This window comes from Coenobita brevimanus, chromosome 100 (genome assembly GCF_032717465.1).
Source record: "Coenobita brevimanus isolate Jiangsu-jjx chromosome 100, ASM3271746v2, whole genome shotgun sequence".
Taxonomy (NCBI): domain Eukaryota; kingdom Metazoa; phylum Arthropoda; class Malacostraca; order Decapoda; family Coenobitidae; genus Coenobita; species Coenobita brevimanus.
The window spans coordinates 4,814,624-4,826,862 of record NC_137053.1 but is presented as its reverse complement, the minus strand read 5'-3'; the positions used below and the strand labels follow the sequence as shown (position 1 = coordinate 4,826,862).

General features: G+C 41.8%; 1 protein-coding gene across 1 annotated transcript in view; it reads left to right on the top strand.

The window, feature by feature from the left end:
- Nucleotides 1-12,239, top strand: part of LOC145414545 (uncharacterized) — a 266,969-nt gene that overhangs the window by 118,725 nt on the left and 136,005 nt on the right. Inside the window, exon 12 of the mRNA XM_080284065.1 lies at nt 3,140-3,407. Within this exon, the coding sequence (XP_080140191.1) occupies nt 3,140-3,407 (268 nt within the window). The remainder of the gene's footprint in view (nt 1-3,139; nt 3,408-12,239) is intronic.

The following is a 12,239-nucleotide window of genomic DNA, read 5'->3' as shown; positions in this document are numbered from 1 at the left end:
TGGCACATTGTAGATTGAAACTTTGTTTTATCTTGCAGTAGTCTTATTATAGTTCCTCCACCTCCTCCTCCTTGTCATCGTCATCATCATCATCATCATCATCATCATCATCATCATCCGGACCTCCTTTCCCACCTAGGGCGGGGTGAGGAGTAGCACGTCCAGACAGCTTAAGTGTACCCAGTTCAGTGGGCCATGCTTCCACTCACTCATCATTCAAGCCCATGGAATCATGGCTCCGTAAGATAAGCCAGAAAAAAATTTCACCACATTCTGTAGCTTCATATATACCAATCTTCATCATCATCATCATCATCATCCGGACCTCCATTCCCACCTAGGGCGGGGTGAGGAGTAGCACGTCCAGACAGCCAAGTTTACTCAGTTCAATGGGCCATGCTTCTACTCACTCAGCATTCAAGCCCATAGAATCGTGGCTCCGTCAGATAGGCCAAAAAAAATTTCAACACATTCTGTAGCTTCACATTTACCAATCTGCTAGAGCCGATCCGAACACTGTCACGTTAAAAAGGGGTTGCTAAATTCCTGGTTATGTGCTACTCCGCACAAAATTCATCCCGCCAGCTCGGTCTCTCGTCAGTCCCTTATCCTCACCAACTTCCATACCTCTCTTCCTCACACACTCGTCCACCATATCCTTATCTCCACCTTCTTCTTGGACTGCCTCACCTCCTTTTTTCCTCATATTGTTCTTACATATCAATTTTTCACCCCTCTATTGTTATCCATTCTCTCCACATAACCAAACCATCTCAATACACTCTCCTTGATTCTGGTGTCCACAGACTTCCTTACTCTGCATCTTTCACGAATCACATTATTCTGTATCCAATCCACTCTCAGTGTTCCACATACATTCCTCAGGAGTCCCAGCTCCACTGCTCTCACTCGTGACTTTTCATTTTCATGCCACACGATAGTCTGATGTCTGTATGTTAAAGTTGACACTAACACTCCTCCATGTAAGCCTCGTGCAGCTGCAGTTCTCAAGCCTCCATTTTTTATCAAAGCCTTCATATCACTAGCTACTTTCCTTCTTTGTGTCACTCTGCTTTCTACTTCTTTTGCACATTTTCTTTTTCTATCACTGTATCCAAGTATATGAACTCTCTCACCAATTCCAGTCTCTCTCTATTCATCTTTCTTCTCTCTTCATTCACTGTAACATCACACTGGGAGTCACCTTCTCTCTTAGTAACCATCAGTTTACTCATTTCTGCATTTACTCTCAAGGCATGACGCTTACAGACATCTACAAAACTCTGCACTAGTCTACCAAGCTCTTGTCTGGTATTTGCAAGTAGCACTGCATCATCAATATACAACAAATTTGAGATATTTTATTCATCACCAATGCCATCCCTCTCTCCATTACTCATGCTTTTACTTCTCCCATCACCCCATCCATGTATTATTGAACATTCATGTGGACATCACACAACCATGTCGCACACCCACATTGATCATGGTCACTTAGATGTCCATTTACCCTTACACATGCCTTACTACCATCTTAAAACTCATGACGGCACCTAGAAGTGTAGTATAGTTAATATTGTATGAATGTTCATGAGCATATCAGTTTTAAGAGAAATGAATGGCAAGTGAGAAATTTACTAGGAGAGTGTGAATAAGGTGGAGGGAAAAGGTGGGAGAGGGAGACTGAAGATGGAATGGAGGGATGGTGAAGAAATATTTTATATTCATAGGTATGAGATGAGTACTTTATATGCATGAGAGTAGTGTAGGTGAAGACAGGGCCACTTAACCCCTTCGTGCCAGGCTGTTTATACTGCCATTGCCCTCTCAGTATGGGCAATTTTCTCAGAGTTGATTGTTTTCAAACCTTAATGTCTCGGAAAGTACAGCAGTTAGGGAAACAAATTAATAACCGTATTACTCACCAACCCTTCTTCTTGCGAATAAAACCATTCCCAGGTCTGTAGCTGGTTGCGTTGATGAGTAAGGACATTAAGTATACAGGCATACCGTGGTTTAACAATGCAGTTAGTTAAGTAAAAACCCATCACTAACCGGGGTGTCATATCTCTGGGTAGATTTAACATGTAAAGTATAGGGGTGTGTTTTTGAACCTTGGGTTTACCCTTGAACCAAATCCGAAACCTACCCAAATGATCCCCAAAACAAGTTTCTGGCTAACCCAAACCCCCAAATAACTCTAAAACAAGCTAAACTGAGCCTAACAGCAGTTTACAACTCACCTAAATCCAAAAATAAAATCTGAAAATCGTCAAAAATAAGAGGAAAAATCAAACTTAGTGTAGTAAACTGTACCCTATAATGACAATGTTCACCCCACCTATGACTAAGACAGATTAATCTAAGCCTAAAAACAGTTTATAAGTCAGTCTAAACAAAATTTAAATTAAAATGTCAGCAAAATTGGTTTTTAGAAAAAAAAAAATTATACTGGGGTTTTGCCATCGTTTGGCGGGGTAGGGTGGCAATGCTACCACTTTTGCTAAACTGGGGTGTCACACCTACAGGTATATTTTGGGGTTTGCCTGAATACGTAATTTTTGGCCGCGAGGCAGGCTGTATTCATGCTTGTATGCGTGGCATCGACATCTGCTTTGCTCTCAACGTGATAACTTCATCATTACTGGAGAAACTAGACAGTTGCATCCAAGACATGCCCTATGGCACTATCACTTAGCCCTTTCCTAGTATCCTGAGGAAGAGGCTTGGGAGGGGTGGATGAGACAAGGGTCCACATAGGGCGGGAATGGAATTGGACAAGAGAGGCAAGAAAACATCGTCCTACGCCTGGCAAAGTCACAGCGATGACTGAGGTATGCTTGCATCGGGTGCCGGTAGTCTATCCCCACCCTCTGGTGATGAGATCAAATGGTGGCCACTTCAAACTGTGGCGTGAAAACACTTGTGATTATAGGTGTCCCCCAGCAGCCATTTCCACCAATTGCTCGTCGGATATAACTGTTGGCCGGCGCTTAGGGGTTAATGGTATAGGACAGGGTGACATAGAGGTGATTTGTTTGTGGTCATTTCTTTTAGCATTGAGGCATCTGGCTATAGACTGATAGATAAGATATTAATGTACTTCAGGTTTGCTTATGAAGTGAGTCTAATGTTTCAGTTTGAGGACATGTACTCAAAAGTAAAGCGTCAACGTCGACCAGTGACACGCTTCACCTATGAAGCACCTACAAGGAGGTCCAGAAAGCATGTATCTTCATCAGATGACAGTGACAATGACAAGGAAGAAAGGGAGGAAGAAGGGAGGGAGGAGGAGGAAGAAGAGGAAGAGGAGGAAGAAGAGGGGGAGGAGGGGGGACAGACGAGATCCCCTTACTCGCTCAGGCGAAACTGCCGGGAAACTCGTCCATTGCAACTCTCTTCTGCAGGTATGTTGTCAGAGATAGCCACCCTGTACTGTGCCATCATTTGTTAAGGAGTTTGATGCAATTCTACCATTACATTTTTTATTTATGTTTTTTTATTATTTATTTTTTTGCTGGTTAAGATCTCACCCAATTTCTTTTTTAGTTTAAAATGGTTAATCGGCAGAATGCTTCTGCCCCACAAGCATTATAAGATTATTTTATTATCTGAAACTCATTTTGGGTGTTTTTTTGCTTGTGGGATGGAGCAGAAAATTTTGAAGTGTTAAGTGATGAGTGAGATGATGAATGGCCCATTTGTCTGGTAAGCCTTTTAATAGTTTTCCCACTTTTATATATATATATATATATATATATATATATATATATATATATACAGTCTGAGTAATACTTATGCAAAAAAATTTAAAAAATTCCTCCCAAATGGGTAAAAATTAGAAAGAAATTCAAATGTAGCGGGGGCCGCATGCATCTCGATCATCTGTTTGAAGTTCCCTCCAACTGGGTATGTTTATGCTCACCCAGTCTTCCTTCCGCCTAGCCTGACCCCAAAGTAAAAAAAAATTAGCATGTAAGGTTAGATTTAAGAACTAGTGTTATAGACTTCATAACTTAGTGAACTTATTTACATAGTGCCATCTATTCTACTTCAACCTGCCAGCTAACTTACCTGGACTACTGTACAGTAGAGTCACAATTTAAGACTAAACGAAACAATGATCTTACAGTAACAAGAGCATTTAATTTTCCCATAATTATATAATAGCTTAGTAATACCACTCAATTGCGTGAGAGAAACTGTGGGAAATGGGTGTCTTGGTACTGGATTTCCAGATACAACTCGTGTGTTATGTTTTTGTCAGTCACTGATTGGTTTCCTCGACCTGACCCGACCTACGTTACCCCCACCTCAATACCACCAGCCACAGCCTGCTGCCTACCTTAGTGTTGTGTGAACGGTCACTGTGATGAGAAGTTTATTTGCTTATTTCCTTGCTCCTCGTTTCCTCTCAGAACTGAGCACGTGGTTCCAAACTAACTTTAGTTATGCCTAAGCACCCTGAAAGTGCTATGAACACAAGAAAAGTCCATCCATCCATCCATCATCCAATCCTACATTGCCCCAAGAAGAGTGTAGGAGCCCGGGGCTAGGCCGTTGGTCTCGACATTTAAGATGAGAGTGACCAGCCTCACTCATCCCTGAGTGGCATTTATTTATTCTAAATGAAAATGTAATATTGTTGGACGAAGTGGCGTGTAGCATTGCAGCTTAAATGCAAATAATCAGACAGATAAAATGAATCAGGATGTTTACAATGTGGATAGTTTTCTTTTTTGGAAAAAGAAGTTAATGCTGGAGCAGTGAAATTTATGTATTCACCTTTAGTGCAACGAGTGTGAAAAAAAGAAGAAAAAAAGGCTTTGTGCTCGATCTTTTTGTTATAAACTGACGATCTTTGGTCAAGTAAATTCCGATCTTATGATATGTGAAGACACTACGTGTTGACATAAACAGGCAAGATAATTATGTGAGTTCAGTTCTTGTGAATTACACTGTCTTACAATTTATACTGTTTGGCTGACTTGTTTATTTTTCACGATTTCTGCATTTGTGTGTATCTGAGAAGTGAGATGCGCACTCGCTCCATGCTGACGACTTCTTTATTTTTTATTTATTTTTTTTTTTCCTTTATTGTTGATGACTAACAGCTTTCAGAAAGTTTCACACTGCATTTTATATATATATATATACAGTATATATATATATATATATATATATATATATATATATATATAAATGTATGTATACTACCGAAAGTGATTCGTGATGAAATATGCGTGATGCTGGCTGACCATTATTCACGTGTTGTTTAGGTCACATTTATGCTTGATCTTTAATGAGGACTGTCAAGAGGCTTAGTGACAGTCCTTGGTGATTCTGGTTTTTATGGGGAGTATTAGGGGGCAAAACTAATCGGTTAGGTTAGGTTAGAATGCAGTAGCTATGCATTGATGTGTCCAGTCGGTGAGGTCGTATGTAAACACAATGTCTTCGGTATCTTAAGGCGGACGTATTTCTAATAATGTAATCTATCTTGAAATATATTTTCAACAAAAAATATGAGGCTCCTAGAACCTAACCCCCTATTTTAGATGTAAGTATATGTCACGTTTTAGCGCGAAATCGATTTTGCATGTGGTTCTTTATAACCTATCTTGCGTTATATGAAGACTTAACTGTACTGTACTTATCTGGATTACTGTACTGTACTTACCTGGATTACCGTACAGTACTTTACAACAACACCACACCTACCTGCTTTCTTTTGTTCTAAATATAAAAAAAAAATTTATTGATTTGGTATGTCTGCACATGTTTATATGCTTAAAAGTGTGTTAAAATGTGTTAGCGTGAGTTTTGGGAGTATCGATAGGTGTAAGCCCCAATCTAACAGAATTTCGTTTTTTTCGGCATGCTCAGGGCCCCCTAGGGTGCCATTAAATCGATATTTTACTGTAATAACAGAACAGAAGAAGGAAAAACAAATGAATAAAAAAAATACTTCTTACACCAGATTACTATTCATAAAACGTCTGTAACAGTTGGACTTAAACAGCTGTAGGTTGAAGTTTGGGGGGAAACAACTCTGGGGCAGCGAGTTCCAAAGAGATGCAGTTTTGGGAATAAAAGATTTCTGATAGGCGAAAGTAGTAGTAGTAGTAGTAGTTGATCTCTAGGCAGTCTGGCTGAACAGCCCTGAGTCCCTAAGGAAGGCCATGGCCGAGACTAGGCTTTCTTACAAAGCTCTCAAGGAATGTATATTGTGTTGTTGGCGTAGGTGATTGTGTGCAATGCAGTCTTCCATGATGTCTATCTATCTGTCTATTGCCAGACGCCTCAATCCTGTTTGGGGTGGCCACAAACAAATCGCCTCCACGTCGTCCTGTCCCCCACCATTTCACTGCCCTGCTCCCAACTCACACACCCCTCTCTCATATACCTTTCCACCCCATCCCTCCATCTCATCCTCGGCCTCCCTCTTCCTCTACCGCCCTGCACCTCACTCACTCACACTCTCTTCGTCAGTCTTTCACCCTCCATCCTCTCCACATGACCAAACCACCTCAGTGTGTTCCTCATAACACTTCCTATCACATCCACATCCACACCACAGTGCTCCTTTATATCCATAATGTGCTTAATAGTATGGGGTGCTGTGTTACGTTTTGGACAGGCATCAGCGACGGAGTCATCCAGCCTCTTCTGATAACTTAAGAGGGCTGGATGATGCCCACATCTTAGCCTGGCCAGGTGGACCCTGTCCTCACAAAGGACATGGGATTCAGAAGGATGGATATCAGGAGTCTGTGCATGCAGCTGTGTGTTGTCTTTAAGTGACTGAATGGAGCGGCGAGTGATCTGAGTATGGATATGCTTCAGGGAGCTGCTCTGAGGCAGGCGAGGGGGCAGAGATGACAGTGCTGTATTTGTGTATGATATCGTGTGCTGGGTGTTGTTTTGACGTTCCTTGGTGTGTGTGGATGTGCTGCCATGTAGTGTAGTGAATGTTGTGGGTTTGTGGAGGCTGCAGCGAGAATTTGGGTGCCTCTCATGTCTTAGATGATCCTTGACTTTGAGGACTTTGGTTTCTTGATGTAGGTGGTCTGTGGGTGTAGTAGCTGTGCAGCCTGTGATTATTTTTAGGGCTTTGTTCTGTATGGTCTGTAGAGTGTTGTGTGTTTTAGTGAGGTTAAGAGCCCAATCAGGGCTTGCGTAATTCATCACTGAACGGATATACTGTTTGTACACTGTGGTGGTGGTTTCTTTGTTGTGTCGAAATGTTTTATGGGCAAGTGACCTCCAGACATTGAGTCTTGGTGTTATTTTATTTTTAAAGTTTGTGATGTGTTGTTTAAATAACATTTATGTATTGTATGTTACACCAAGTATTTTTTTAGGGGGTATATGTGTGGTAAGGGAGTGTTGTTTATGGTGAGGTGTGGAATGTGACTGTGCTCTGCTGACTAGTTTGTGAGAAGGGTCACTATAGATTTGGCTGGGGCTATTTTGAGCCTGTTTGTGGTGAAACGTTCATGTAGTGTGTTGAGGTACGGTTGGAGGATGTGTGCAGCTGTGTTTGCATTGTGATGTGTACATGTGTTATGTCAATTTGCATAGGAAGCTATGTGTATCTGGTGTGTAGGGTGTGAGTATGTCGTGCATGTATAGGTTAAAGAGTGTAGGGGACAAAACAGGTCCTTGAGGGACGCCATTTGTGTAGTTTCTGATGTTCGAAGACTGACCAGCAAATGCACATCTGCCTGCTAAATAGTTTGCCAGCCTTTCTTTTGTGTTATTGTGCATGTTATTTAAATACTTTGTTTTTGAGGTTGTGGTGGGGGATGGCATCTAAAGCTTTGCTAATGTCTAGTGTGATTAGGAGTGTTTTGTGTGGTGGCCTAGCTGATTTCATGCCATCAAAAACTCTCTTTGTAAGGTCTGTAAGAATGTTTGTGGAGTGTAGTGGCCTAAAGCCATGTTGTGTTGGGGCTAGGGGGGTGTGAGGTGTAACTAGTTGTAGTACGTCTTTCAGTGACTTTAGAGAGGGCGTAGAGGAGTGTGATGAGGCAGTGTGAGGAAGGGAATGTGGGGTCTTTGTTGGGTTTGGGGATAGTGATGATAATGCCATGCTTCCAGATGTTGGGTATTATGTTGTGTGAGTAGCTGTAGTTTGATATGTTGGTGAGTGCATGTTTTTGCCATGTGGTCCAAGGTGTTTAAGGTGAATGTTGCATATGTTGTCTGGTCCACAGGTAGATGAGTGCTTAAGATTGCTAATGATGTGCATCATCTGGTTGTAAGTGAATGGTGCGATGTCTGGGTCTGTGGGGAACTATCTGTTACATTGGATGATGCATTGGTCGTCGTGATGGGGGTTGAGATGGCTGACATGTGAAAAGTGATTGATGAGAGTGTTTGCTTGTTGTTTGTTTGAAGTTATGATGTCTGTTGTTGTGATGGCAGCATGTGCTTGTGTAGTGTTGGTGTTGGAGAGAGTGATGCTGTTTAGTGTTTTGTAGACTTTGCTGATGTTTGTTTTGTGGTCAAGTGTTTGGAGATAATTATTCCAGTTCAGTGTTTGCTGTTGTGATAATGTATTGTTTATTTGAGTGTTGTGTTCTTGTATTTGTTGTACGGTGTCTTGTGTATGGGGTGTTGGGGAGTGTCATAGTGTGTCCTGTTGACTGATGAGGCCTTGAATTTCTGGTGTGAAGTTGGGGTTGTGTCTCTTTCTGTTGCCTCTAGAGATGTGTCTTTTGTCTGCATTTTCTATAATTTTATTGAAGGTGTGCACAGTGAAATGGCGGGGGACAGGATGACGTGGAGGCGATTTGTTTGTGGCCACCCCGAACGGGATTGAAGCATCTGGCAATAGATAGATAGATAGATAGTGCACAGCATTGTTGATGTTTGTGATGGATGTACTGTTTAATGTTCCAAAATGTTGTTCTGTTTCAGTGGTGAAGACCTCCCAGTTGGCATTCTTATAATTAGTGTATGTGTGTGTGTGGCCAGCTGGGGTGATTCTGATTTTGATAATGATGATGATTTTGGGAGGTGATCAGATCCAAGGGTTTTGACCACTCTCCATGATGTAGGAGGGGCGAGGTTTGGGGAGCAGAAGGTGATGTCTGGGGATGATGAGAGTAAGAGGGCTTGGTGTGGGATATGGGTATGTTGATGGAGATTATTCAGTATGAAAAGATGATCTGTTTTGGATTGTAGTACTAGCCCTCCATCTGTGTCAGGGTTGTTAATATGCCAGGTCAATGCCCTGGCGTTGAAATCACCACCCAGGATGATGTTGGGTATGTTAGTGATGTGGTGTATTTGTGGAGAGTACAGTGAGTCCTTGATGTACGAAAGGGATAGGGACCAGAAAAACCTTACGTAATTCGAAATTTCGTATATCAGAACGATTTTCCCCATTGAAATGCAGTATATTTATAAATTGGGGGATGCGTCCCAGGACCCCCTCGGACCCCCACCTAAACTTCACCCCCCCCCCCCATGAAGAAGTAAGCAGTACCTGTATACAATTGTAGAGGAGGTGGCCATATTCTTGTATATCTCCGTTTTCTTCGTCACAGTCCCAATGGTGGAACCAGCAAGGCCTAAAGCACTGCCAATCTCCAAGACTCCCTGCCCCTCCTCATGGGGTCTTATAATTTCTAATTTCCTTTCCAGAATTAGAGTACAGTGCTGCTGCTTCTTTGCAGTGGGCTCCCCCAATGCTGGAGAAGATGCAGGGCGCTTGAGAGGCATGGCGAAACAATATGAAAAGGTGAAGGGCTGCGAAAATATCCTCACGTACAGCGAGGCTGTGAGGAGAGGAGGGACGTGGACTGAACTGAGAAGCGCGCAAAAATTTGTTTACCAGAGAGGGGTTAGTTCGTTTTCTCTCGGCAAGCGAGTGTGGCGCTATGGACCGCGCCCATTTTGAATTTTTCATACAGTATTCCATTAACCCCTTCATAGCTGCCGGCCTTGAACAACACTTCACTGTTTCGGTGTCATTGACATTGAGTTAGGGCATTATCAAAAACTGCGAACAATTACGGCAAGGGAACGAAGGTCACTGGTGTGTGTACATGACCCTACTCTACCATCCCATCAGTCAGGCGTTCTCTTCACTTCAGATGTATTTGCCGATGTTTACGTGCTTATGTTACATGCGCCCTAATTTTGAGTAAGTTTCTTTCAGCAAGAGAACATCATTTACCACCCTCAAAATAGTCAGAAAAATATAGAAGACAAACTTGAGGAATATGAACTGAATTGGTAAGGTCTTTAGGCTGTATGCTTACACGAAAGATTATGGGTTTTACAATTTTAAGAGATGATATGGAACAAAAATGTTTGCTAATCAGAAAAAAATTACTGTTTCGTCCCACATGTTCTCGTAGGTTAGCATTCAGTTCCACATTCTTCGTTCGGTATCACTCTTTCCTATATATTTTGGACCGACTGATCACAGTTACCGTATTTCGTGGCATTTTAGATGCTGCAGTGTGATAGACGCACCCTAATTCTGGAAGGGAAGTTCTAAGAAAAAAAGTATGTCTTGACCAAAACTACAGAAAGGTTGCTTGATATGAGTATTTTTCACTAAAATACACACTCACCTTTCAGAACCCCTATTCAGTACTGTATATCTGTCTATGGTTTCTTTATTTTTAAGTAAAAGAAGGATACAAGACATGAAAACAAACAACCCTTTCCTTACATAATGGTACTGCATTCCATGACACTATCTTAACACATTAGTCTATCTCTTCAGTACTATATATATATGTTTGGTGTCTTTATTTTTATGTAAAAGAAGGGTACAAGACAAGAAAACAAGCAAACAACCCCTGCCTTATAAAATGTTACTCCATACCACGACGCCATCTTAACACGACCGGTTTGTTTATGAAATATGAAGTCCAAGGTGTCCGATTCCTTTCGTACAATAATTTGAGACTTCATGTTCATCACTGTTTAAGTACACTAAATATGTATCAGTATATAAAGATAAGTATTATATTCGTGAAATGAACTTAAAAAAACAAAACTCAATAAAACCCGTTCATTCATTCATTTAAGAAAATACAAAGGCCATTAAGTGAAGGAATACACTATATCTCCAAAACAAATGCCTGCATGTACTGAATTTTAGAATCAGACAACACAACCAGGTTTTCAAAAATCAATTACAAGGAACGTTTACACCATTTTATGTACCCAAAAGTACCAGAAGCCATCCTAACATGGGGTGATCGACTTTCCATATCGCTAGGCGCTAAATTGCTAAACCGCTAATAATGCTGTAATTTTTCTCTTTGAAGGTTGGGTTGAAACAGGGATGTGTCATGTCTCCATGGTTGTTCAATCTGTACATGGATGGGGTAATAAAAGAGGTACAAGATAGGGTAGTGGATGTTGGAGTGGCCCTGGTGAGAGAGGATAGTGTTTGGAAACTCCCTGCACTGTTGTTTGCAGATGATACTGTGTTGTTGAGTGAAGACGAAGGGGAGCTGCAAGGCTTGGTGGATGAGTTTGGGAGAGTGTGTAAGAAATGGAATCTAAAGGTGAATGTAGGGAAGAGTAAAGTGATGGTCTTTGAGAGAGGTAAAGTCAGTGAATGTACAGCGAGGTTGGATGGTGAAGAATTAGAAAATGTGAGTACGTTTAAGTACTTGGGTAGTGTGATGAGTAAGGATGGAGGTTTGAAGGGTAAAGTGCTTGAAAAGGTACAGCAGGGAAGAAAGGTTGCTGGTTCTTTGAAAGCAGTGATAAGAAACAGGGAAGTGAGCATGGAAGTGAAACAGTTACTACATGACAGTATTGTGATACCAACTCTAACGTATGGAAGTGAAGCTTGGATGTTGTTGGAAGGACACAAGTCAAGAGAGAGCAGTGGAATTGAGTTATTTAAGAGGAGTCTGTGGAGTCACATGGAGAGACAGGCTGACGAACGAGGATATAAATGAGCGTTGTGGTGTGGATGTGGATGTGATAGGAAGCGTTATGAGGAACACACTGAGGTGGTTTGGCCATATGGAGAGGATGGAGGGTGAGAGACTGACGAAGAGAGTGTATGTGAGTGAGGTGGAGGGGGGAAGAGGGAGAGGGAGGCCAAGGATGAGATGGAGGGATGGGGTGGAGAGGTATATGAGAGAGGGGGGTGTGAGTTGGGAGCAGGGCAGTGAAATGGCGGGGGACAGGGCGATGTGGAGGCAATTTGTTTGTGGCCACCTCAAAGGGGATTGAGGCGTCTGGCAATAGAT